Source organism: Balearica regulorum, chromosome 10, assembly GCF_011004875.1.
Source record: "Balearica regulorum gibbericeps isolate bBalReg1 chromosome 10, bBalReg1.pri, whole genome shotgun sequence".
Lineage (NCBI taxonomy): Eukaryota > Metazoa > Chordata > Aves > Gruiformes > Gruidae > Balearica > Balearica regulorum.
The window spans coordinates 17,690,333-17,713,747 of record NC_046193.1 but is presented as its reverse complement, the minus strand read 5'-3'; the positions used below and the strand labels follow the sequence as shown (position 1 = coordinate 17,713,747).

Sequence of the window (23,415 nt, the reverse complement as noted above, 5' to 3'; positions counted from 1 at the left end):
CCCTTTTGGTATAGAGATCCGACCTCTTTTCCAAAGAAAGGTATGGTCTTACTTCACTTACCTCCTCCATAGGTGGTAGCACACATGATGGATGTTATCCAGGCAACCTGGCTGTAGGAGATGCTGTAAACAGCCTGGAGCTCTTTAAAGTAGATCGTGAAAGCTTTAGGAAAGGTATATGCAAACCCAACTGAGATGGAGGCTCCGAACACCACTGCCCACCCCCATCCACCATCAGGGGGTACGTAGCCCAGGTCTGAAGGGACTGGAGGAGACATGGTCAATCCAGATTTCAGAGCAAAAACCACTTCCCAGTGTCCTGCAGAGTAAAGGATACGTGTGTTTTACCAATATGCATGTCGTGTGATCAGGCATCATTTTAAACTGTAGAAAAATAATTTAGAGGTACAGAGGATCACCGACTTGAAGCCTTGATCTTTTGCTGGCTATTAACAGTTTTATTGTTCAATTCTAACACAACAAAAATCCGCTCCAATAACTCTGTCCAGCCCTTCCACCTGTACTTTTAATACACACCCTCAAAATACTCCCACGACTTCCATGTTCAGGGATGGACCTCATTCAGAACTGGAGTTAATACCTCCATTCTCTCTTCCACATCCAGCCGGTAGCTCGGTCTCTCACCTCGGGTGATGGCTTCTGCAGGTGGCCCGTCACAGTTGCTCAGCCTGTCCCTCTGGCGAGAAGCAGATGCCACAGTCGTACCGTTTTTAGGATAAATGCTTCATTGTGTGTTTTTCAGACGTGGGTGGAAAACCTTAGGATTTCAGGTTATCCCTGCTTAAAAGAATAATTCCCATTACGTGAGCAGCAGTTGATCGGCTCCGCAGTGCGTCCAGCTCTCCCGTTCTGCAGGGGAACCTCGTCCGCTCGCTTCCCTCAAGCCAACAAGCAAACTGCAAGCAACTGCTTGCAAAGTGGCTGAAGTTTCTTTCTACTTAGGGGCAGCAATTCCACTTGTGCCTGGCGCCTGCCAGGTTAGCAGATTATGCTCAGGAGCAACACAGATCAAAGAGGGCATTCACTCATTTGCATTCTTCCCATTTTCCCTGGCCATTAAAATAAAATGAGGACAAAAAGAAAGAAAAAAAAGAAAAAAAGAGTAAAACATATGTGCCTCTCGGGAATCTATAAAGTCTCCCTCTCAAGGTCAAGACATTAAATCAGAGGGGAGAGGAGAAGGTCCTACAGCAAAGGGTGCCAGGTAGGTACACCTGCATCTTTGATGAGAAAAGGTGGTTTATTGCCTTTATATTTTGCAAACTCAGAAGCAAGGGAAGGTGATAGGAAAAGGCATCATCAAAGCTAATGAGAAGGAGCAGGCCCAGATACCAGCTGGACACATTTTGCTGAACCTCAGAGGTAATAAAACTCCATAGGAAAAGTACAGTGTAATTTGCATCTATTTGAGAGTCCACTGCCTCTTCAGAGATGCAGTTTGGATTCAAACTGTAAGTAGCAAGACACCACTGGAACACTAGAGAAAAAACTATTATTTTAAGCTAGTGATGTGCCTACAGATACACTCCTGCATTCATGCTTTCTTTCGCCTGCTTTTACAGCTGTTAAGTGATAACACTAATAGACTACAGGCTTTGAGCTCCCCTTTTGTCTGGACAAATGTTGCATGCACAGTAGCCAGAGACATACTGTCTGCTCTCCAACCTCAGCAGCGTGCTGGGGCACCCCCAGACTGTGGATTGAACGTACAGCATTAAGAGAATGAGCTGAAACCAGTTCAAGAACACTATATAAATATAATGAGACCTGGGTCCTAAACTCTCAAACTGCTCTAAGTGTTTATTCCCCACTCCTCTCATAAAGATGATGTCCCAGAGCCTTCCACTTCTCACTGTTAATAACATACTAACTCAAGCTTATCTACTTCTATTTTATAATGGTTTTGTGCTGATGGTGTTATACAGCTCAACGGCTTTCTCCTCTTCCCTGATGGTTTTACTGACAGCAATCCTATCCCTTTTAGCCTTCACCTCACCTAGGTAAAGCAGCTGTATTTTTCCCCTCTTCTTAACAAGGACTGTGGGAACAGAGAAGCTACCTTCCTCTGGTTACCCGTGGCCACGCTGCCCATCGTTGTGGTGGCAACTAAAGGTTGTGAAAGGGAAAACAGCCCCAACCAAGCAGATTACCACATTGCTTTTGGATGAGACTTCCAGATACATCAGGAAATACAGGGATGGGTTTAGGAAGCCCTCTGCAAAATACTACTCAGACCTCCACTGAAAGTTTTCAATTCCTCCCGAAGATAACTGTCGCTTTTTTCCTATCACAACCTTTCTTCACTCTTTTTTTATCTGAGACTGTTCAGCTCCATTTACTTGTTATTTAAGGGAATTTATGTAAGCCCATGCTCAGTGTTGCAAAGGCATCACTGCTGGTTCTGGAGGCCCTCAAAGGGTGAGAGGTTACACTTGAGAAGGTTCACCACACGTCAGTCTCATTCTCACCTTCATCCCTCTGCATCCACTACCAGCCACCGTAGGCAAGGAGGACTTGTGGTGAGATCCAGTCTAACGGCACATGGAAATTGCATTGCACGTGGCTGCAAGCTTTGCTCCACTGAGACCCACGTGAGGATTCATTACCATTTATAGCCCAGGATCCTCACTGGAAGATGAGAGGAAGGTGTGGAAGAAGTCCTTTTGCCTAATGCCCCTTGAAATTAAAGCCAGTTTATTCCACTGCTTGTCTGGGATTATCACAGGTACATCTGCACAGGCAAGTCCAAGCAGGCATGACTACGGCTCACGTTTTGAGGTGGCCACACGCCTGCGAGTCTGGGGCAGGAGCTGTGCAGCGACATGAGAGCTGCACACCTGTCTGCTGTGCCTGGAAATGGGCAGAGAAACCCACGTCAGTCTGCACCCTCACTCGAAAGCACTCTTTAAATGGGCTCTTCACGTAGTTGCTCCGAGGGCCACCTGGCAAATGCATGCCTAAGAGCTACTCAACTCTTAACACAAAGGAAAAACCCTACAGCTCTAGACCTCTGTCCAAAGCAGATGAGCAAAACTCAGTTGTAACTGGATGAAACATTAGTCCAATATGCTAATATTTAATAAATCCAGCCTTGATGAACCCTAATTTCTACCTAGATAACATCCAGGGTGTCAAGTTGTTGGGTTTTCTGAGATTTCATTGCTATATCTAGAGAAGACCAGCTATGAAATCTTTTACAACAACAAAATAATAGATAATGAAAATGTCCTGTTACCCTATGAGGCATGCTGTGTTATAATTTCAGGAGCAAGGAAGATTTTTACTTGCAAAGTTTCTCCTGTTCTGATATTAAGTAATAAAATGGTCTGATAGAAATTTGTGGAACATTATTTTTCCATTGCAGGCATCCAGAATATATGGAACAAGTTATTCTGAGGCAGAATCTACTATCCCCATCATCTAAGTTTTTCCATAGAAAAAAATAATTTTCTTTTAGAATTATATTCACTACACTTCATTACTGTAGGGTGGGATTTTAAAAGGAAACCCAAGTCAAAGAATAATAGTGGTCACATTGGAATGTCTGTCCATTAACAAGATGTTTAAGAGTTTTTATTACTTATCAAATATGCATTTCATTGCACTGTTTTCTTCATTTATGGCTATTCTACCCAATTTAGGCCATTCAAATATTAGGGAGAATACCAAGCTCCCAAAAATATTGACATATCCTAGTGGTTCTGAAATTAGGCAAAATAAAATTAAGGGGTGAGCATAGTGAGGACACGTTTCCTTATTTAACATTATGTTTGGTATTCACAATCTACCAAAGTTTAAGATATGCAAAAATTCTCAGGCCCCTCAAATTCAAATCTTTTCTGGCAGTCCTTTAAAAAGGTTGAGCCTGAACTTTAAATATATTTTCAGGGATTAACAAGAAAGGTTATTTTTTATCACCACCAATTCATTCTGCTTGTAAAACTGTGACTAATTGTACACCACCTTTAAACATCTCACGTTATGAATATATTTGTTCATTTAATTTCATTTTCTGTTTAATGGGAGATTTATTGAGAAGACATTAGCATAAAATCAGATTATGGTATCAGATTCATTGTCCAGCTTTTCTATTTCAAGGCAAAGTCTTACATAACACAGAAAACCAAAGAGAGGAACTGAAGTTAAATGAAAATGTAGTGTACACTAAAAAATAAAAATCACATCAGTTGACTCTCACTTCCCTGACTGTAAAACAAGGCTTCCAGAGGACTTGGAGGAACCGAACTTTAGAGATTATTTTAACAGAATTTAATAACCTGAGCAGTGAACAGACAGCAATGTGATCATTCACATTCTCCCCTCATTTCTTCTGTGGTACCCCCGTGAGTTGTGGGGACATCAGCAGTAAGGCAGGCCCAGGACCTCTCATAGGGCATTGCCCTTCCATTACCACCACCTCAGCCATGTCTTTGTCACTTCAAGGTTTCTCTGCATCAGCGCCCCACCTTCTACAGGTTTGTTCTTAATTTCCATGTGGCACCATAGAGCTCCTTGTCCAATATCCACTTCAAGGAAATGTTTTATGTTTTGATTTTCCTTTTTAGTAACTGTTCTCTACACTGTTTGATGTCCTCTGGGAAGCCCTTGTTTTCTCATGTCAATGCTCATTTACCTCCAGGACCACACTTGTTTTTTTCCCCCCCTCAATATTGCTCAGGTTCTGCCACACCACTGAAGTAAAATTACAGACCTAGAATTTTCCAGGTCATATTTAAATGAATGGAGACATTAAATTTCATTTGATGTTCTCCAGTTGCATTGTGCATGGAATTTCATTTGTCAGCTCTTCGATTGAGATCATCCCATCTCACCCCCTCTTTGACAGGTTTTCTCTTTGCTTTACCCAGAGAACATCGAATCCCTCATCTCTTTATTCACCTTTTATTGTAGCAGAGGAAAATAGTGAGAGCTGCCTCTGTATAGCCATGCTCTGACTCAAATTCACTTGTAGGCTCTCTCATTTTACCCCTATTCCTTTTTGTGAAGTTACATGTATCTGGACTTCCCATTTCTCCATCTACCATTTCCTACAGGCTTCCTGCTTTATTCCTGTTGCTTTTTTGGAGTTAACTAGTCATTGGTCACATCTGGATCTTCTTCATTCACTGTCCTTCCCTCCTCTGTAGGAAACTGGCAGAGGCTACTATTAACAACATCAAACCAAAGAAATTCCAGGTCTCTTGAATAATCAAGGCCCTGATGTCTAAACCCAGTTGATATCACTATCTTCTTTCCTTAATTTATTGAACTTATGTCTTTTGGAACCAACATATACAATCACAGCCTTCCATTCTGTAAGCCAAATCAACTGGGGACTATACAATTATTTTCTACAACCTTTGTTTTATTTGGGTGTGCATGGGGGGTTGTTATTAAATGAGAACACCATGACAAATCAAAACCAACTCTAATGCAGCTTCACCTGTTGATCCAGCAACTCCCTGGTGCCAAGTTGCCCTCAACCCAAACAAGCCACCAGACATACAAACTCACTAACCGCCATTCAGTGGGACTGCTCTCTCCTCAGCAGAGGTGGGTACCACTTGGACTCCCCTCCCCGTGGCACTCCGGTTTCTGGCTCCCCTGGCAGTGACCTGCTCAGCTTTTAAAGCTGTCTGCTGAACTCTTCCCCCACCCCAGATGTAGCTGAGATCAAAGGTTGAGATCAGAGGCTGTATCCACAGATGCAAGACCTTGCTGTAACTTGGAACACCCTCTGCCACCCGACTCTCAAGTTATGTCCAAAGGCAACCGCATCCCACGTTAACTAACCTTTCATGAACAGGGATGGTCCTTCGCCCACAAGGGACAAATTCAGGGCAAACTCCCCGTTTGCAGTGCTCAGAGTGCTTCCGTCTCTCAGATCTCTGTGGATGTTAATAAATTATTTGTCAGATATCCCTCTTCCTTCCTCTCTCTCTTCCCTCTACATATTAACTTATTCTTTCTTCACGACACGTTTCTGCAGGCTCTGCTCCCGCTCTCCTCCAGGGGAATTTGCATATGGAGAGCCCCTATCTTTGCCCATCCTGCTATAGCAATTTTAACTTTCTGGGTGAAATTCTCTTGCATGACCTCTGGGTCACCTAAAATCCTGAGTCAGACTTCTTTTGATCACTCAAGAACAATTGAAGGGATCCAGAGGCCACGGCATCACTTATCAAGGGGTAAATTTCACCCTGGAGTGAAGGGAGGGGATACAGAAAATTCCTGAATTTCTTGCCAGTAACCAAGCAGTTGACTTGGACTAGTGAGCGAGCAATGTCCACAGCGCGAGTCCACGCTTTGCAGAGGTTTATATAACCCAGTTTCAGTAGGAATATTTCCACAAGACTCACATTGCAAATACCCATTTGAGGGATTTAAAACATTCCCCTGCCGTGTTTATAATCCAGACGCTGCAACGCACTAAAGCGCAAGACAGAAAAAAGCTGACCATAGGCAGGCCAGGGTAATGTTCTCACCCAAACTGAGCAGAAAACTCAGCAGAAAGGTAAACAGAGACAAAAAGAGAAGTGATTCATCCAAGCTAACTTTGCAAGTCAGCACCTACTGTAGCCCATATTTCCTGCCTCGTAGCCACATGCCGTCATCCATGTTATTTCCACCAAAAATACCTTTCTTGCAAGGACAGAACAAATGCTTAAAACCAGGCACTAACTCCCAGTTTACATTAATAAAAGGCTATTACCAGTGCTATCGCAGCCAGCTCAGATGTTCTTCTGACAAACACAGGACACACAATGCACATCTCCCGTATAAAAGGATTTTCCACCAGCCAATAGTAACAGCATGCTAAAAAGCCTCCAATGGTCAAAAGACAGTATGATAAATTCTTGGGAGAAATCCATCGAGGGCTATTAAATAGAAAGATGCCAGCTCTGGCACTGCAGATTGCAAATTGCTGGAGACTGGGGAATATTGACAGCTAGCTCCGTTCTTGTCTCCCCAGGTATCCACCATTAATTCGCTGTCAGGAAGAGAATACCAATTGGAGATACCTTGGTCTGATCGATCTTGTGGTCCAGCTCTTTCTACCTCACTGGTCGTGGCTTCTACCAGTTATTCTTTCTAAAAAATGTTTCACAACCAGAAATATAACAAGCATATCTGGTGTTTCTCTGACTTCTAAAAGGAATAAAACCTTAAATATCATTATAGGCACTATGAGGATTGATGACAGATTGTTCAAGATGCTCGTGGTCCTCTGGGCTCTGTCCCACAGGAGGTCATCAGGAACTGCCTATTGAAGAAGCTGCAATCACACCAGATCTCGAGTTCACAGGAATAATTTCTTTCAATGCTACAGATTTAGGAATAACATTATTGTAAAAACTTAATGGCATTGCAAAAGGTGAAATTCCTTTAGACTTTTAGAATTAAGTAGCTTCTACACTGCTGGCCTTTTTCTTCCAAAAATGTGCTTTCTCCTTTGCTTGCAGACACTTGATAGTTCCCTCGGCTCTGAGCCATTTTAGACTTTGCCAAATTATATTGTCCTTCCTCCACCTCTGTGTTAATAGCAATTGCCTAAATTATAAAGGTTTTCTGATGATAGTTATTGGGCTGTGACCATTTCTATGTACTTCAGATGGAACAGCAGTTCAAACTATTGAGACTACTTTTCAAAATCACTTCAGAAAACCTTGGTCACCTCCATTGGTGGTTGAGATGGACAAGAGTAGCATAAAACTCTCCTCTACTATTTCATTGACCTACAAAACATTGAAACTTCAATGACTAATCAGATGGCTCTTTCTTCTTAAGACTTGCTCTCTGTCTACTACATTTTACATCAAAACTAGTATATCTTTTATTTCTATTGTTGAAATAAAAGCAAAAAGCAAATTTGCAGAGTAAATACAATTTAAGAGCTTCACTTCGTTTGTTGGCTATGGGACAAGATTAATTTGATGATCACCAAATATTCCTGCCCCTGAACTTATTTTTCAGAATGAAGAAATTTGTTACTAAAGGAATATGAACAGAATCAAACTGTAAGGTAATAAAGTAATTCAAAATTTAACTACAAATATTTTTCTGCAGCTGATGTATCACATACCATCTTGACTTTAAATTAATCTAATGAAATTTAAAATTTAGTTTACAGATATAGTTTCTGATTATCTGTATCATAAAAAAAGAGACTCAAATGCTGGCACAAACCATGCATACAGTTCATACAACTCACATTTGGACTGGACATTGCCAGGTTTCTGTAAAAGTAAGAGCTGCAGAACAGAGGTCACGTGCAGGTCTAAGGAGACACGGAACGCAGAGAGCATTCCTTTAAATGGATTTATTTGGTACTATTTTGGTTGATGTTTTACAGGTATGTTATCATTGCTGGTACTCAGTGACACTTAAAGATCTAAATAAGCACATACTGTCTTTTAACAGGTCAGACTCCACACTTTAGAGACGGTAACTGAGGCTATCGGGGCACGCAGCCCTCTCTCCCGTTAACCTGTTGTGGCTGTGGGGCCAGGCTATGCCCTGGTCCGCAGTTGCAGGGAGCAGTGGCACGTCGGAGAAGCCTGTGACCCACTGTTACAGAATTGCATTCAGCAATGGTCCGTCCACGCTGGGAAGGCCTCACCATCACTCAGGTACTATAAAAGCAGGACATTATACTTTATCCATTTTCCTTATGTTCCTTTTCAGGTAGATCTATGCCTTCTTTACTCAAAGGTTATGACATGCAAGAAGCTGCCCAGCCCTTCAAAAATGGCCAAACCTAGCCAAACGTTCTGCAAGTGGGGATTTTTAGCATTTTCTCCATGAGGAAACACAGCATTTTGGGTTTTTTACATGCGCTCAATCATTGTCACTATCTGCTACCACACACACCTCAACTTCTGAGCTAGTGTCTGGCTTAAATTACATTTTGTGGAGGGCCAAAGCTTTCAAAGATGTAAAGAGTCTGTACAGGTTTTGTGGGCAATTAATTGGTTAAAAAGGAAAGAGATCCCACTGCTACCTCCTGTAAGGGAAAGCTGACATACACAACCTTTGTTATATTTCAGAAAATCCACTATGGAGAGATACAGTAGAAATCAGTTAGCTTTGCTGCTCCTGAAATAATTTGTTAAACCATAGCTTGATCACATAAACTTAGCTGAAGTTAATAAATACCTGCCTCTTACAGTGGGTATTTGCATTATTGTTTGTGTAAAGTACAGAAACATGTAAATCTGCAGCAAGGCACGTGGACCTTAACTAGATGTTAAGAAAGGGGAGAGGTTCAAGCTTTGTTGGTCTAACTCTTCCCCCTTCAAAAGACAGAGAGGGGAGTACTTGTTGCAAAGAGATAAAGAGAAAGCAACGGCTGGGTGGTTATTTCTCCATCTATTGACTGCACATGAGTGCCCAGCGGTGAGATATTCCCCTGCACGCAGCATATGTGAGTCATGGAAATTATCTCCCATGGAACAGACTTGGTGGATTATTTCATTTAAGTAATGCTGCTTTGTTTGGTGTGTTCCATTCCTCCAGCCAACAGTTCCAAAATAACATGCCTTCCTTCCCAAAGGATATCTGAAAGGAAAAACAACACAGCCAGAAAAGAATTCCACCCTCCCCCAGCCCCCCAGGACAGAAACAGTCTCTCAAGTTCCCATCTATTTCTCTCTTCAAAAAAATACATCAGAGTTTACTTTAGTGTCCAAAGAAGGAAAATCCTCCTTGATGCTTAGAGGGTACAATCATTTGCAAAACTGCTCCCTTAGTTAGCTGTTAGACCTCCTCATACCTGAACAGGTTAACTTGACCATGCAAAGTTATCCCATCTGTTGCTGTGCATTATTTCACATTATAATGCATGCCAAGTGCTAAGAGGATTTCACAAGAACTACTAGGGAATTTGGGGCACTGGGGGCCAATTCATTTACCTCCTTTTTGCCATGACAGCAGAAGAGAAATTAGAGAATCAAAGAACATGGTCGAACCACTCCTGTCCCAGTTTTGGCTCTGGTCCCTCTCCCTGGCCATTACAAACTCAGAGTGCTTTCCAGATATGACTTTGATGACTTAGCTGAAAGTTTGCAGACATCTCCATAAACATCTTTTATAAAACAGATAACAGCTATTACTTATTTCAGATACACCAGCATCTTTTTGAAGGAGCCACGAGCACTGCCGCAAAGCACAAGAACCACTCAGATGTACCTGAAGAGTGAGGTGCTTGCTGAGGCTTCTGCTACAACTGCTCAGTTCAGTTTCTTTTCCCTCCCATTAAAAGAACAAATGGACATAATTCCAGTTAGCTTCTGAAGCTTTAGTTTTGTCCTGTGGACCCCAAGTTAATTTCATTTTTGTCCCCAGGAAGTCAATGCAATTTGGTTATCTCTTCTTGCAGTCTGTTGTTATTTTGCTTTGATATAACTTTTTCCCTCAGGGATCACAGAGGGGGGGGTATCTCTTTTTTTTGTTCTTGTCAGCTTCAGCTCTTTCTTGATTTCAAGTCCCAAGAGCTCATTACATACTACCGTGTTGCAAAACCATAACATGGCACTAGAGGATCTTCCAAGTCCTTAGAGTTTTGGACAGAGCAAAGGTTCTCCAAAGGAGACTTAGGTTAGGATGCTTTTACCAGTCAAGTATTTGGTAACTACAACTGCAAACTCCATGCCAGGGATGGACAATTGGGACTCTCAGTCACTATTTTATTAGCAAACTCCAGAGACAGCATGAAAGCACAGCCAAATCTAGTTAGACCTGTCTGCCTAACAGCAGCCACTAGTATTTCATAGCCCCAGCTGGGTCCTTGGGTGTGGAAGCAAGTAGAGAATGTATATAGTTTGGTGTGTGTTGATTTATTCAGCCCATTAAAATAAGTTAAACAGCAAGCCTACCTCCTCTGTGCTGGCGTCATCACTTTTTCTGCTACGTCTTCAAGTGGACACATCCCTGGTTTTTAAAAGAACAGATCTGGACAGGAAGGCACGCAGTGCCTTTGCTCTGCTGGCTAATTTCTCTGGAGGAAGGCTTCCCAGCAATGGAAGGCTGCAAACAGAAAAGATATCAGGACTGTCCAATATATATTGTCATGGATTGGAGGAAAGGGGCTCAACTATATGAGGAACAACACCGTGATCACACAAAATAAGCCAGTGGTTATACAAGGAGGCTGGGACCCACAGGTACTGTAACTGGTGAGCTGCAGGCTGCTATTCAGTCTGACTGGGAGTGCACTGTTCTGAACCAGTGACCAGCACCATGGATCTGTCAGCACAAACTCACCCACGGTTAGGATCATTGTGCAGCAGCCTCCAGAAAGGTGGGGATCATTGTGCAGCAGCCTCCAGAAAGGTGGGCACCACACCGTGTAGCTCACCTGCAGTCTGCCACATCAGCCTGCTGCACAGACAGCTCAGCAGCCAAGCCAGTCTGACTGATCGCACATGGAAGAGTTCATCTGAACACACACAACCACCACTAGCCTGGACTCCTGAATTCAGGTAAACAGTCTTCAAATCATAGCCAGACAAGTTTACAGGCTGGGGGCAAGGGGCTGAAGGGGTGGGAGGGCAGAAATACTGCCTGCGAGAACCTCACAATAGAAGTGCCTGCCCATACAAGGGAACTTCAGGTTGTTTTCCTAGGCTGCGATGACTTAGCATTGCCGCTAAAGTCATTAGACAGTCTCTGAAAGGGAACAAAGGTTCTCTAATAAAACGTATAGTTCACAAGCACACACACTAAGCACCATCACTGCATCAGAAGCTACATACAATGCTCAAGTTTTGCTTAAACAGCTAAGGGAGAGGAGGCCTCTCACTCTCGACTCTGCAGCAGACTCCTTTGCAACCAACATCACTGTGCTCTCTCCATCTCTTTTACCACCTGGGAAGTAACTTCCCTACTAAGTAAGGATGCTGGGAAATTCAGTGCAAAGTGTTTCAGGGTTTTCCAATATACAGTATTATCAGACTGGAAAGCCCTGTGTGACATTCCTGCTGGGATGTCAGCTCCGGCCAAAGGCAGGGAGGAAGGGAAGACACAGTGTCGCCTGTACGTAAATGAGAAGCTAAACCTGAGTAGCCACAAGGAATGAGACAAAAAAACAGAACAAAGCACCTTCTACCTCAAGCAACAACTTAGTGCTGGCTTAAAAAAAAAAAGTGATATTGCATACAGCTGAGAGACACAAGTGCAGAAATAGAAGTAGACAAGCATAAAAAAGTTTTATCATTCGGTTAATTCAGATATTTACTAAAACGCACACAAGAGCTTTATCACAAAACTAGTTGAACTCCACTGTATTTCAACAATAGGTTTATTTTAAGAAACATAACATGACATTAAGTAAAAATGCAAAATTGTGCAATTATGGCAAAATGTTTAAAAATCCACACATTTGCCCTCATAGGACTACAGTACTTCTTACTAACATACCTGAGCACTGAATGTTGGATGCCATTTCTAAACAGCCTTACGAACAGGGAGCTCTTCAATTTCTTGTAGAACATACACACACTGCATGTTTGGTGCACCAAAACTGCTTTTAGTTATTCTAAATTTTACTGATGGAATCAAGTGGAAATTACAAAATGTTTCCTTCTAAAGTAACTAATAATTTTGGAAAAGAGATTTACACTCACATAAGTCCTTACAAGCTAGAAATTCATTTAATAAAGAGAAATAAATGAATGCAGAAAAAATACCAAGTGGGGAAAATGTACAGATTACTGTTTAAATATTATCAGTACCTTTGGTGCAATTATTTCTTTATTTGTGCTGTGCAAGTTTACTTAAGCCTGACTCTAAAGCAAAACTTTACCAGGAATCTGACTTTCAGCAAAACGTAGAAGCATTTAAAAATTGGCAAAAATGTCACAGCTACATTACTGTCTCAACAAACTCCTCATGCAAAAGAATTAGTATATTCTACTCCCACAGCAAGTTCCAGGATTTAGCTTTTAAACACATTGCAGACTTGGATCACACCCTCAGTTTGAATGGTTAAACAGAATGGAGATCTTCGTACTTTAGTGCAGATAAACAAAATTAACAAACCTACTGCAGAATTAACCACAGCATATTGTACTTCTATACATCACATGACCAGTCAATTGCTAACTCAATTCTATTTCATAGTTTCAAGTAATATATTGAAATTTGTTCTACTAAATAAATATAGAAGATTGTCAAAAAGCAGCAAGAAGTCTTGTAAATATTCAACCAAGCTTAAAAAAACAAAAAACAAGAAAAAAGTTACATAACACTTTGCAAAAAAAAAAAAAAGTTTTACACACAAATGCAACACTGTCAGGGAGGGTGCTTCAGAAAGCTTGCAGCTAGAGGCCTACAACAGCGCAAAGAGAGCTAGCCAAGGACTAAGGATAATTTTAAAAATGAAATTAGTTGTAATTTTTAAAAAACTCTTATTCTTGTCTATGGATATATATAAAATAATATCCAGAAGAAAACTCAACAAAGAACCAACACAACTGCTGGGAAATGCAGTCTTAGCAATAATTGTTAACTTCACTTCAGAAAAAATATTCAGGCAGTCACATTGGAAAGAAGCAGTTTGGTGAATCTCCAGAAGATGAGGTATGTAATGCAAACAGGCATTTTTTTTTCTTTTCATTTCACAGTTTTTTGTTTGTTTTTGCCTTTTAAACATTTTGTGCAAGAATTAAGAAATAGAACCAGGGAAGTATTTTTGTGTATTAGAAAGATTCCATTTGGTAACAGTAAGACCACATAGTAAATGAACATTATCCAAATCCTCAGCCATGCCAGGGGGATAAACAATGAGCTAAATATTTGGCTTAGTGAAATATCAGCTGCTAAGCCAGATAATGGTAAGCACTCACAGCCATTGATGGCCGCTGCCATTTCAAGTTAACTGGTTTACCTAGGTCAATTTGAGAAAATAGGGAAGAGTAAGATAGCAAACTCACAGCTCTGCAAAAAATGAGAGCTGTAACAAGTTAAACCTGGCAAATTACAGCTGACACGTGTTTTAGGATTCATCTTTTCCCTTTTAAATCCAGTTTTCACTACTGAAATAGAGGCTGAACTTTGAACTTATTTACTTCTTAAAAAGTCAGCTAAATGTTAAATACATTGAGAAAAGTGTTACAATATATTGGAACTCTATTCTATATTTGCATCTAAGATTATTTAAGCCATGGATACTTATTGTCAATTTTGCTTTAATGCACTGGGTAACAAAGACAGCTCAGTAGTGCAAATTTTCACATTATAGATCAGAATGAAATAGAAGGTATTTGAGGGCTTGATTCTGGGGAGAAAAGAAAAACAACTTGTAAAGTTAAGCCACACTTTTCCAAATTACTGGAGCACATGCCAACACTGCACATAGCACTGTACTTTAGTGGAGACAGAATGAACACTCCACACGAAAAGAAAAAAAAAAAAAGAAAAATCAATATTATTAAGGCCATATCCTGTCACCACTCTGTGCAAGAATACCACTGCAGTAAAAATGTTATGTTAAAAAAGACAATATGATGACAGGACAGGGCCTGATGACAGACACACATTCTGAAAAATAACAGGCTGTCTTAAACAGTAGCATAAGGCTAGCCCATTTCAGACAAACAAGTAGTAAAAATGTACTAGCACCATCAACTTTTGGGTTAAAGCCCTTTATGGGATGAAAACAAAAAAGGTTTTAAGCAGTGTTTAAAAAATGTTTATTACAGCACTACATCTAAGTAGCAGAAAACAGGTGTTGGGATTCCCCCCCCAATCATTAAGCTCAATTTTAACAAAAATTCACAGACAGGAAGTGGTACAGCAATTTGAACAGGCCTCTGTCCAGGGCAAAGGTACTCCATGTTCTAATTCTGACTTGAGTTTTTCTCCCAAACTGTAGTGCACAAACAACATCACAAGCATCTTAGCAGATTTCAAAAACAGTAAAAAAAAGATCATTATGAATCAGGATCTACCATTCCTCTACGTCATTTCAATCTAAAATTAAAAAAACCTTCGTGATATTGCCTCAAATTTTACCCGTATTTAAAAAAAAAAAGAGAAAAAAAGTCACTTCAAAACTTCTTGGACATCCTTAGCTATTAATGCTAGATTTTTCTCCCACTGTAGTGCATAGTTATCCTGGCTCTTCCACTTAATTTGCTCTTACCACAAAAACACCCCTCTAGTATGACATGATTAAGTGTTTACCAGAAAAAAAATGCTGATAATTGCACTTTGTAACCTCCTTCTCATTTCCCAGGAAAATATCAGTAAATATGAAACTGAACCAGTAATTCCCTCCCCAGACTGCAACCTTTAAAGAGCACCCATCCCCATGTACAAAAAACTGTCTGTTTCAGCTTACAATAAATACTGACAGAATTTCTTTGTTTTCTTTTAAGACATGTTTTCTCTAGCATCAGATTACCACTGAAATCACTAAGGCCTGTTACTGAAAAAAAAATAAAAATTAAATAACTTTCTGAAGACACTGCGGATACAATTTAGCAACAACACATTCAAAATGCCGGCCTAAATCCCAGAGCCTATCTGGAGTCTCATATACTTTTTGCCATTGGTCAGCAACCTCATCATACTGGTAGAGGGAATTCTTTCTGCTGGTTCTGAAAACATGTTCTTCAACAGTGACTTGAGTAGCTCTGACAAACAGATGGAGTTTATTTTTGAGGAGTACGAGTTTTATATACGGATTAATGGACTGATCACATGGAAAGTCTTTTTTTCGAGTCCACTTATTTTGTTCAATGTCATAGGCCTCTACGGTAAACATACGTTGATGGTTTCCACAGGTTCCAGCTATGTAGTAGATGGAGTCATTGTATACAGTTGCCAAGCCTTGGATTCTAGGCACAGTCATTGGGGTCAAAAATCCCCAGTAATCCTTCTGAGGATCATAGCAGAGAAAAAATTCCCCTGAAAAGAGAGAGGAAAAATAAAACATAACTTACGCTTCATTTCCAGAACAGCAATTCTGCAGCTACTAAGCTTTCAGGTATGTTCTTCCACAGACAGAAACACTACCAATTTTTAAAAGCCTTGATCCCATAACAAAAAACCTAGCACCATTGCCTGCTTTATTCCAAATGCATGAGAAAAATATTAATAGCATGAGTAAAAACTACTTTGAGTTTCTACTCCAGCTGAAGAAGAGGGAATTGAAGTATATCACAAATACAACTGTTTACATATTTCCTAGCTATCCTTTACTACTTCTAAACCATGCTTAATAATTTGGGACAAAACTTTTCAAGATTCCAATGTTGAAATGTCTGAAGTATTTGTTTCATTCTTTAACATTTTCACGTGTCATCTACAGGCTGTGGGGTCTCACAATTCAGTGCTTGAAAAGTTGTTAAATCTGAGCAAATAATTGTGTCTTGTACTACACACACATTTTGAAGCTACTTGTATCAGGTGGCTGGGTTACACATTTAGGTTGATTTGCTTAAAAGGATGCCAGGTGAATACTTGCATGAAGCTACTGATTCATCGTTAGTTTTGCAATGAGATTATAAAACACCACTTCTGTTGACTGTACAGAGTAGCATCTGCAGACCGTAGATAATGGAAGTTCAGATGACTGAAAGCTCATACTCTGGAAACTGGATGAAAAAAACATGGATAAAGACCACCTTGTCTTTTGTAAAGCCCACGGGAAGAAAGGCCTAACATTTGCCAAATATTAGCGTAATTCAAATCATACATAATTTCACATGGCTATCTCAAGAATTTTAACCAAGCTGCTGTGTAACCAAGCACCTCAAGTATAACAAAGAATACAGAAATAATACAGTAAAATGTGTGGAACATAGCTTAAGAGATCAAGTCTTTACAAATAATACATTTTTTGACTATTCACTTTTGTTCCACAATGTAATCTCCTATGACTGATGCTTGTGTTCTGTTGGCATTTTAACACTCCCATCAATCTTTATTGACTTCTTCAAACTTACAAACTTTCTCTAGAAAAATTATTGAAAGTTAACTCTTTTATACTACTTCAGTGCAACTCAATCAAGGTTTTAGCTACCACCCTCAAGCAAAAAAGTTGCCTATTTTCCATAACATGAATCTTTATGATTTGCTGGTTAGCACAGTGAAGGCAGCTTGCTTATTTATGCAAGTATTGAGTGGTCATTTAAACCACTGAAGCACAGAATTAGTGCAGCTAAGATTTGTAAACAAGATGCACTCTTATTCTACAGGTTACAATAATATCCACTTTTTAGCAGTTCTAAAAAACATTTAAAGGATGAATAAATACTCTACCATGTTAAATATTTTTCAGCATTCCTTTTTAACCATCTAAAGCAAATGTCTGACCCAATAGAAGAGACAGATTGAGAGAACTTCCTAGCGTAAGAGAATTACTTAAAGCCACAACCAACAAGAGTCAAACCTGGCACAGAAACAACAGAAGAAGTAAAATCCCTGCAAATCATGCAAAAGCCCACCAACCTTACTGAGTGGCAGGAATGCAAAGTCAAGAAATCAGGTTGACTTCTTCCGGTAAATAACAGTGACCTTACAGTATTCTCTATCCCGTTTCTTTCCTGTGGTCCAGCTTTGTATGGAGAGTGATCCAAAGAGGGAACTGGTATGGATCTAAGACCCCAGCTTCTGCAGGTGTTTACACACAGGTGGCCCTTAGCAAAACATAACCAAAACACCCCCCTCCTCATTTCTTTCCACTTCTTGGGACTCTTACTACAGCCTCATAGACCAGTCTCAGCACTTTTAAGCGTAGACTGCTATATGGCTCATATAAAATATGTATTTGTATGTATGCATAAGATCTCCATAAATAAAATAAAGGGAAGAATAAATTATTTGATCCATTCCCATAATGATCCTTTTTATTCATTTAAGAATCAATATCTAATACACCAATAAGTCTTATCATTTACCGGAAGAAAGGATGTAAACGCAGTATTGTAATTACTGACCAAAGAAACAGAGCTAACTAGAAAGAGATAAATCGTCTGTCTTAGTTACCAGGATGACTTCAAAAAGCAAGGCAGGGCAGGAAATGAAGACCCACAGTGGCTAACTGACTTTTACAAGTTACCAAGAATACAGACACCAGGAATTTTCACAGGTTTAGCTAAATAAAATGCAAAGTGCTTTTTCACAGGACAGTATCTTTTCTTCAACATTAGTGCATTTCACCCAGATAAAAAAGATTTAATAAAGAATTTTCACACTAAAATTAAATCTATACCGTTGACTTAGAACACCACCAAAACTGTCATTTGTGCAATAACTCAGTACTACAACTTAATGACACGTTCCCAGAGCATCAGAACTCAAGCAGCAACCTCACTCTTCCTTGCCCACTGGTCTCCCTAGCTTTCCTCCCACCCCGTTGTCCCAGGGCACTCTTTAAATGTCCAGGACACTTGGGTTTTCTAAGGTGCTCAATGGAGAGCAGACAGTTGAACAACCCCCACTTCCAATAAAACACCATATAGTCAGTCAAACCACCTTACCCTGTAAAACATAGATGTTATCCTTATATTCCACAGCACTATGAAACTCCATTGCTACCGGCATTGGACAGACAGCTGTCCAACAGTTCTCTCGGCTGTCATAACACTCCACAGACTTGAGTGAGTTTCGCCCGTCTCCTTCATAAACGCGACCACCTATTGCATACAGTTTACCACAGCAATGAACCAATTTGCAGCCTATTCTGGCTCGCAACAAAGGAGCTTTCGGAATCCACCTATTGCCAGAGTGATCATACATCCAAAAATCACTCTCTGCTCTGTGGTCAATGGAGACCTCACTGCTGCTTGGTCTGTAACCACCCGCAATATAAATATCATTATCAGGAGATACAAGAATTCCAACCTCCCTCAAGTCATTTGGTGGCTTGCATAGTTTAAACACTCTCCCTGTGACCGAATCTAAACAAGGCACTGTTTGCTTCTTTCCTGAGTGTTTGTGGGCAGCATCAAAGCATATGATCATTTCAGAAGCGGTCATTCCAAGCCGTTGTGTATAGCCATTGGCACTATGTTGTCCCTTTTGTACACAGCTTTTGGCCATAGCCTGTGCAAACATGGGAGGGATTTTCTCCAAAAATGTCTCTTCCAACAGAGGCATACGGATGCATTTGGCAAATATTTCTGGAAGGTGCACTTCTCTCTTATTTTGTTCATGCTCGAACCATCTTATAATGCTGTCATAAACATGTTCTTCTTTGTCTACATTTAAATCATCACTGTCGAGTATACTTATCAGTTGGTCTTTTCTCAACTGAAGAAATTCTTGCTCTTTGGTGACACTCAGAAACTTTTTACGAATGTAGTCTTGTGATCTGTCTTTGAGTTCCTGATGACCATAGTGATCAGCAAAGATAAACACCCCAATGGAGTTCTGTGGGTCCAAATGACTGATCATATATTTAGCACACTGGTCTTGTATGGAAGGGATCTGGAAGATACTAGCTGCAGTGAACAAAGCTTGAACGTTGGCCTCTGTCAGCATTACTCTGGAGGTATATGCATAGTTCAATACTAAATGCATTGACTCTGCTTCAACACCAACTATACGAACTTCTTTCTGGGTACTCTCTGTAAGGCCGCTAGTGAACATAGATCTACAAAAGAAAAATATTTAGCAGTTTATTTGCAATTACCTTCTAACTACAGGTATAAGAAATAAAATTATATTGTACAGCTAATCCCAGTGCATTTGCCCTTCTATCAGCACAAATACATTTATCACTCACTGATGTAATCACTGTTCTGCTTGGGTACCTAAAATTCACTCAGTTTACATGCAAAGCTCTTGACATACACAAGTCTTTGCACTCAACTTTCAACATGTTATCTCATATGCATATTCTAGCATGCTAAAATATATAACTTTAAAAGGAAACAAGTAGTTTAAATATGCTGTTACTGTATCCACGATGCCCTCAAAACTGGAGGCATTTTTGTTTGGTTGGTTTGTGTTTGGTTTTTTTTAAATCATGTGACATTTTCCCCAATGAAACTCTCCTTTGATAAACAGATACTGATAATTCATTGACGTTAAGAGACCAATAATCTTTGCTTACTAGGTGCACTATATTATCAACAGTTACATGGAACATTAGTATAGGTGTGATATTTTGTTTCTTTTTTTTTAGTTTTCATTTAATGAAAATAAGTTATAATTCTGCCTTTAATCACCACTAGAACAATGGACTATTGTACCTGAAATAAGGACTGATTGCAGCAAGAACATTCCTATGACAGGAGAATGTTTTCCCATGATCCACTTCTACTACGATATCTGTCAGTTGTCCTTCATCATACATGGTTTTAAGCTGTTGAAGAATACTACAGGCATGGAAGGGGTCCATTCCACTGCTGACTGTGTTTGAAGAAGGAATTCCGTTCAGTGTTTGCGAAAACTTACTTGGTTCTACAAAACAAAATTGAAACTATTTAACAAAAAACCCCAAACAAACAAAAAGCAACCCCCCAAAAGACCCCACATGCACCAAAAAAACCCCATGTATGAACAAGAATTAGCACAAATTAATATTCCATACTTCCTTACTGTCATCATCCATCAACAAGTCTAACATTTTCAAGAGTCAGTAAAGACATAAAACTACCTCAATTTTTTCCCCTTTTCCCCATGTACATGTAGGTTACCATTAACCTATAAAATTATATCCATTAAGAAAAAAATAATATAAATAGTTCATATTTTTTACATATCACTAGGGAAGGGGGAAATTAAGTCAAGAATCACAGTAAGTTTACTGACTTATAAAATGCAGGGAAAAAAGAATGTAGAAGAATACAATAAGCCCCCAACCTACATCATCATTACACAAGTCTATATATACATACTTAACTTTACACCGAAACAGGAACTGGCTACTAACTTACACAAGTTATGGTTAATTATGTAGACGCATGAAGAAACAGCCCTACAGTAAGTATGTTGGGCAACAAATTCACATAAATTTGTGTATGCAGTTACATGGTTCTCTTTACAAATAAAATACAATTACCATTTAAAATTACTCAAGTACGAAGGAGCTCACATATCATTGTGAAAGCATATGAAGCGGAACGTACACTTCTCAGTAACATGTGATATGCCCAACGAAGTAAATTGCAAAGTGAAAACTGAGCAATATCTCAAGCACAAAAATCTGTTTCGTAATAGCAACAAAATTTTGACGCAACAACAACAAAGGAAAGCTCAAAAGAAAAACATTAGCTGGTAAGAGCTGCAAATCAGGTAAAGCTGCTGACTGCAACAGAGAATGCTTCCAACAAATTTTAGGCAACACAAATGGGCAGAGAGGATAGCAAACAACAATGCTGATGATGAATAGGACATTTAAATTCTAACTCGTGGCAATATACAGTAGTTACAATTTCTCTTACTCAGAATTCAGACACAGCTTTGAGGACAGCCACAATTAAATCTGCTGTTGGGCACACATTTCCCATGGCAGGCTTGGTGCCAAATATTGTCAGTGTCTCTTCAAAGTACTGTTAGGGAAAGTCTTCAAAACATTTTTTTTTTTAATTTTCCAAATACAATAGTAAATATTTAAAGGTAAGATCTACAACAGGGGAGTTTTCTTTATCACAGTGAGCTCCAACATTCAAAACTAACCAATCCTTCGGGAAGGGGAGAATTTGTTCTTGTTTAGAAACAATGTTAATCACTAGCGAGCAAATTCCAAGTAAATAATACTCTGCTAGATTGGTTCCAAGGCTTCCCACCCAGGAAAGCTTTGATGTACAAGAAAACTTCGATGTAGCTACCAATGCAGAAGTTTCATTTACTTTCTAACAGTGAAAAAGATGCAAAATAGTTCTTCTCTGACCCTGCCAGTCACTCGGGCAACCAGCACAGTGATCAAGGCAGCTTCCAGCTCTGGTGGACTCAGCCAGGAACAGATACCCATCCCCATATTCCAGGTTTTTTATGTAATCCTTGACACCATCCACATTACAGTTTTCACCCTGTAAAACCTTCCCAGTCACTTTCTTCACCTCAATTTTTTCCTCTCCCACCCCAAGCACCTTTTTCTTCTATTAATATTCCTCCCACTTGCGCCTCACAACTTTAATTCTGTTCCTCCTAGACAGCACCCCAAAATACTCTCCACATTAATTTCTCAGGCACCCTTCCCTTCTCCACTCCCCACATATCCACCTTCATAGAACCTTTTATCATGGACAACCTCGCTCCTCCCTCTCGGCTCAGGTCCCCTCACATAGGCCACACTGTGGGGGTGTCCCTCACAGGAAACCTTCCTTCCACCCCAACAAAGCACAGCACCAATGCACACCTGCCCTCCCGCACTGCTGCTCTCTCCCCACACACAGGCCCTCACTCCGGCGTCCTCTTACCTCACACCCCTGAGCCCATCTCCCACAGACACCTCCCAGGCACCTCCTCTACTATCACCTTCCCAATCGGAAGCGACACCCCACACTGCAAGCCCCTCACCCAAGCAGCCCCAGCGGGCCTCCCCACCCCTCACAGCCACCCCTCAAGCCCAGGGGCCCCACGCACCCCTCCCTCACATGGTGCTCCCCACGGAGCACCCTCCCCGACACCCCTCAGCAGAGAAGCCCCAACACCCCTTCTTTACGTGCCCCCCGCAGAGGCACCCCTCAGCACATAGGCCCCAACAGCCCTCAGCAGCGACCTCTTCCCGAGCTCCCCACACCAGAGGCCGCTCCCCACCTTCAGCCCGTTCCCCCACCCCGACGACCCGGCCGCACCAACCTCCTAACGCTGCCATTCTCGGGGCCCCGCTCCGGCAGCGGGAGAGGGGGGCGGCCCGAAAGGAAATGTCACCGGCGCTGCTTCCCCTGCGCCGCTCCCTCTCCGCGGCCCGCTTACTCCCGCGGAAGCCAACCCAGCTCCTGGCACCCACCAACCTGGGGCACACGGATTGGCCGCCACCCCCGCTGCCTGCCGGGAAATGTAGTGCGGGCGCCCGGAGGCGCACCGCCCCTGTCGCGCGGGGCATGCTGGGAGCTGTAGTTCCTCCTGAGCCAGCTGCCTGGGAGTTGTAGTTTTCAGGAGGCGGCTGGGGGGGCGGTCTCTGCCCGTCTCGTAGCAACGAGGAGGCGGGCGCCTCAGGGCGGGGCGGCCATTTTGGAGCCATCAGGCCGGGCCCTGTGGGCAGCCCTCAGCGCCTTGCCATGGGGTGCTGTGCTCTCCAAGGATGCGCGGCAGAAATGGCCTCTCCACATAAATAAATCCTCCCTCAGTTCCTGGTTTATCCTCCCCTGTCCTGTCCAACGTGACCTGCACCTCCTAGGGCAAAACCCCAAGCTCCTGAAGGGGATCAGAGGTGTGACCCAGAAGCTGCCAGGCAGCAGGCCGGGGATGACGGCCACCATGGCCGCTGCTGGAAGA

General features: G+C 41.3%; 2 protein-coding genes across 4 annotated transcripts in view; both read right to left on the bottom strand.

The window, feature by feature from the left end:
* LOC104635531 (monocarboxylate transporter 2) overlaps window positions 1–5,920 on the bottom strand; it is a 46,842-nt gene extending 40,922 nt beyond the window's left edge. Inside the window, exons 1-3 of one of the 3 annotated variants that reach the window (XM_075762393.1) lie at window positions 5,815–5,920; window positions 538–798; window positions 62–319 (exon numbers count right to left, since the gene is read on the bottom strand). In XM_075762393.1, the coding sequence (XP_075618508.1) occupies window positions 62–278 (217 nt within the window). In that variant the 5' untranslated portion in view covers window positions 279–319; window positions 538–798; window positions 5,815–5,920. Of the gene's footprint in view, window positions 1–61; window positions 320–537; window positions 799–5,539; window positions 5,642–5,814 lie in introns of those variants that run through there. The other 2 variants (XM_075762392.1, XM_075762394.1) reach the window with 2 other exon arrangements.
* A 7,699-nt stretch (window positions 5,921–13,619) lies between these two features.
* KBTBD8 (kelch repeat and BTB domain containing 8) lies at window positions 13,620–22,933 on the bottom strand. The gene is made up of 4 exons (XM_075762390.1): window positions 22,777–22,933; window positions 20,223–20,433; window positions 18,507–19,621; window positions 13,620–15,930 (listed from the first exon to the last, which is right to left on the bottom strand). Exons 1-4 carry the CDS (start codon window positions 22,790–22,792, stop codon window positions 15,467–15,469), a joined length of 1,806 nt encoding a protein of 601 aa, XP_075618505.1. The 5' UTR covers window positions 22,793–22,933; the 3' UTR covers window positions 13,620–15,466.
* Between the last annotated feature and the right edge of the window lie 482 nt (window positions 22,934–23,415).

What these genes read in the sequence shown, in the direction of transcription:
- KBTBD8 (XM_075762390.1), bottom strand. An exon ending in GCAATCAGTCCTTATTTCAG is followed by an intron (nt 19,622 to 20,222) that starts GTACAATAGTCC and finishes TTTCTTTTGTAG; the next exon opens with ATCTATGTTCACTAGCGGCC. An exon ending in TAACATCTATGTTTTACAGG is followed by an intron (nt 15,931 to 18,506) that starts GTAAGGTGGTTT and finishes CTCTCTTTTCAG; the next exon opens with GGGAATTTTTTCTCTGCTAT.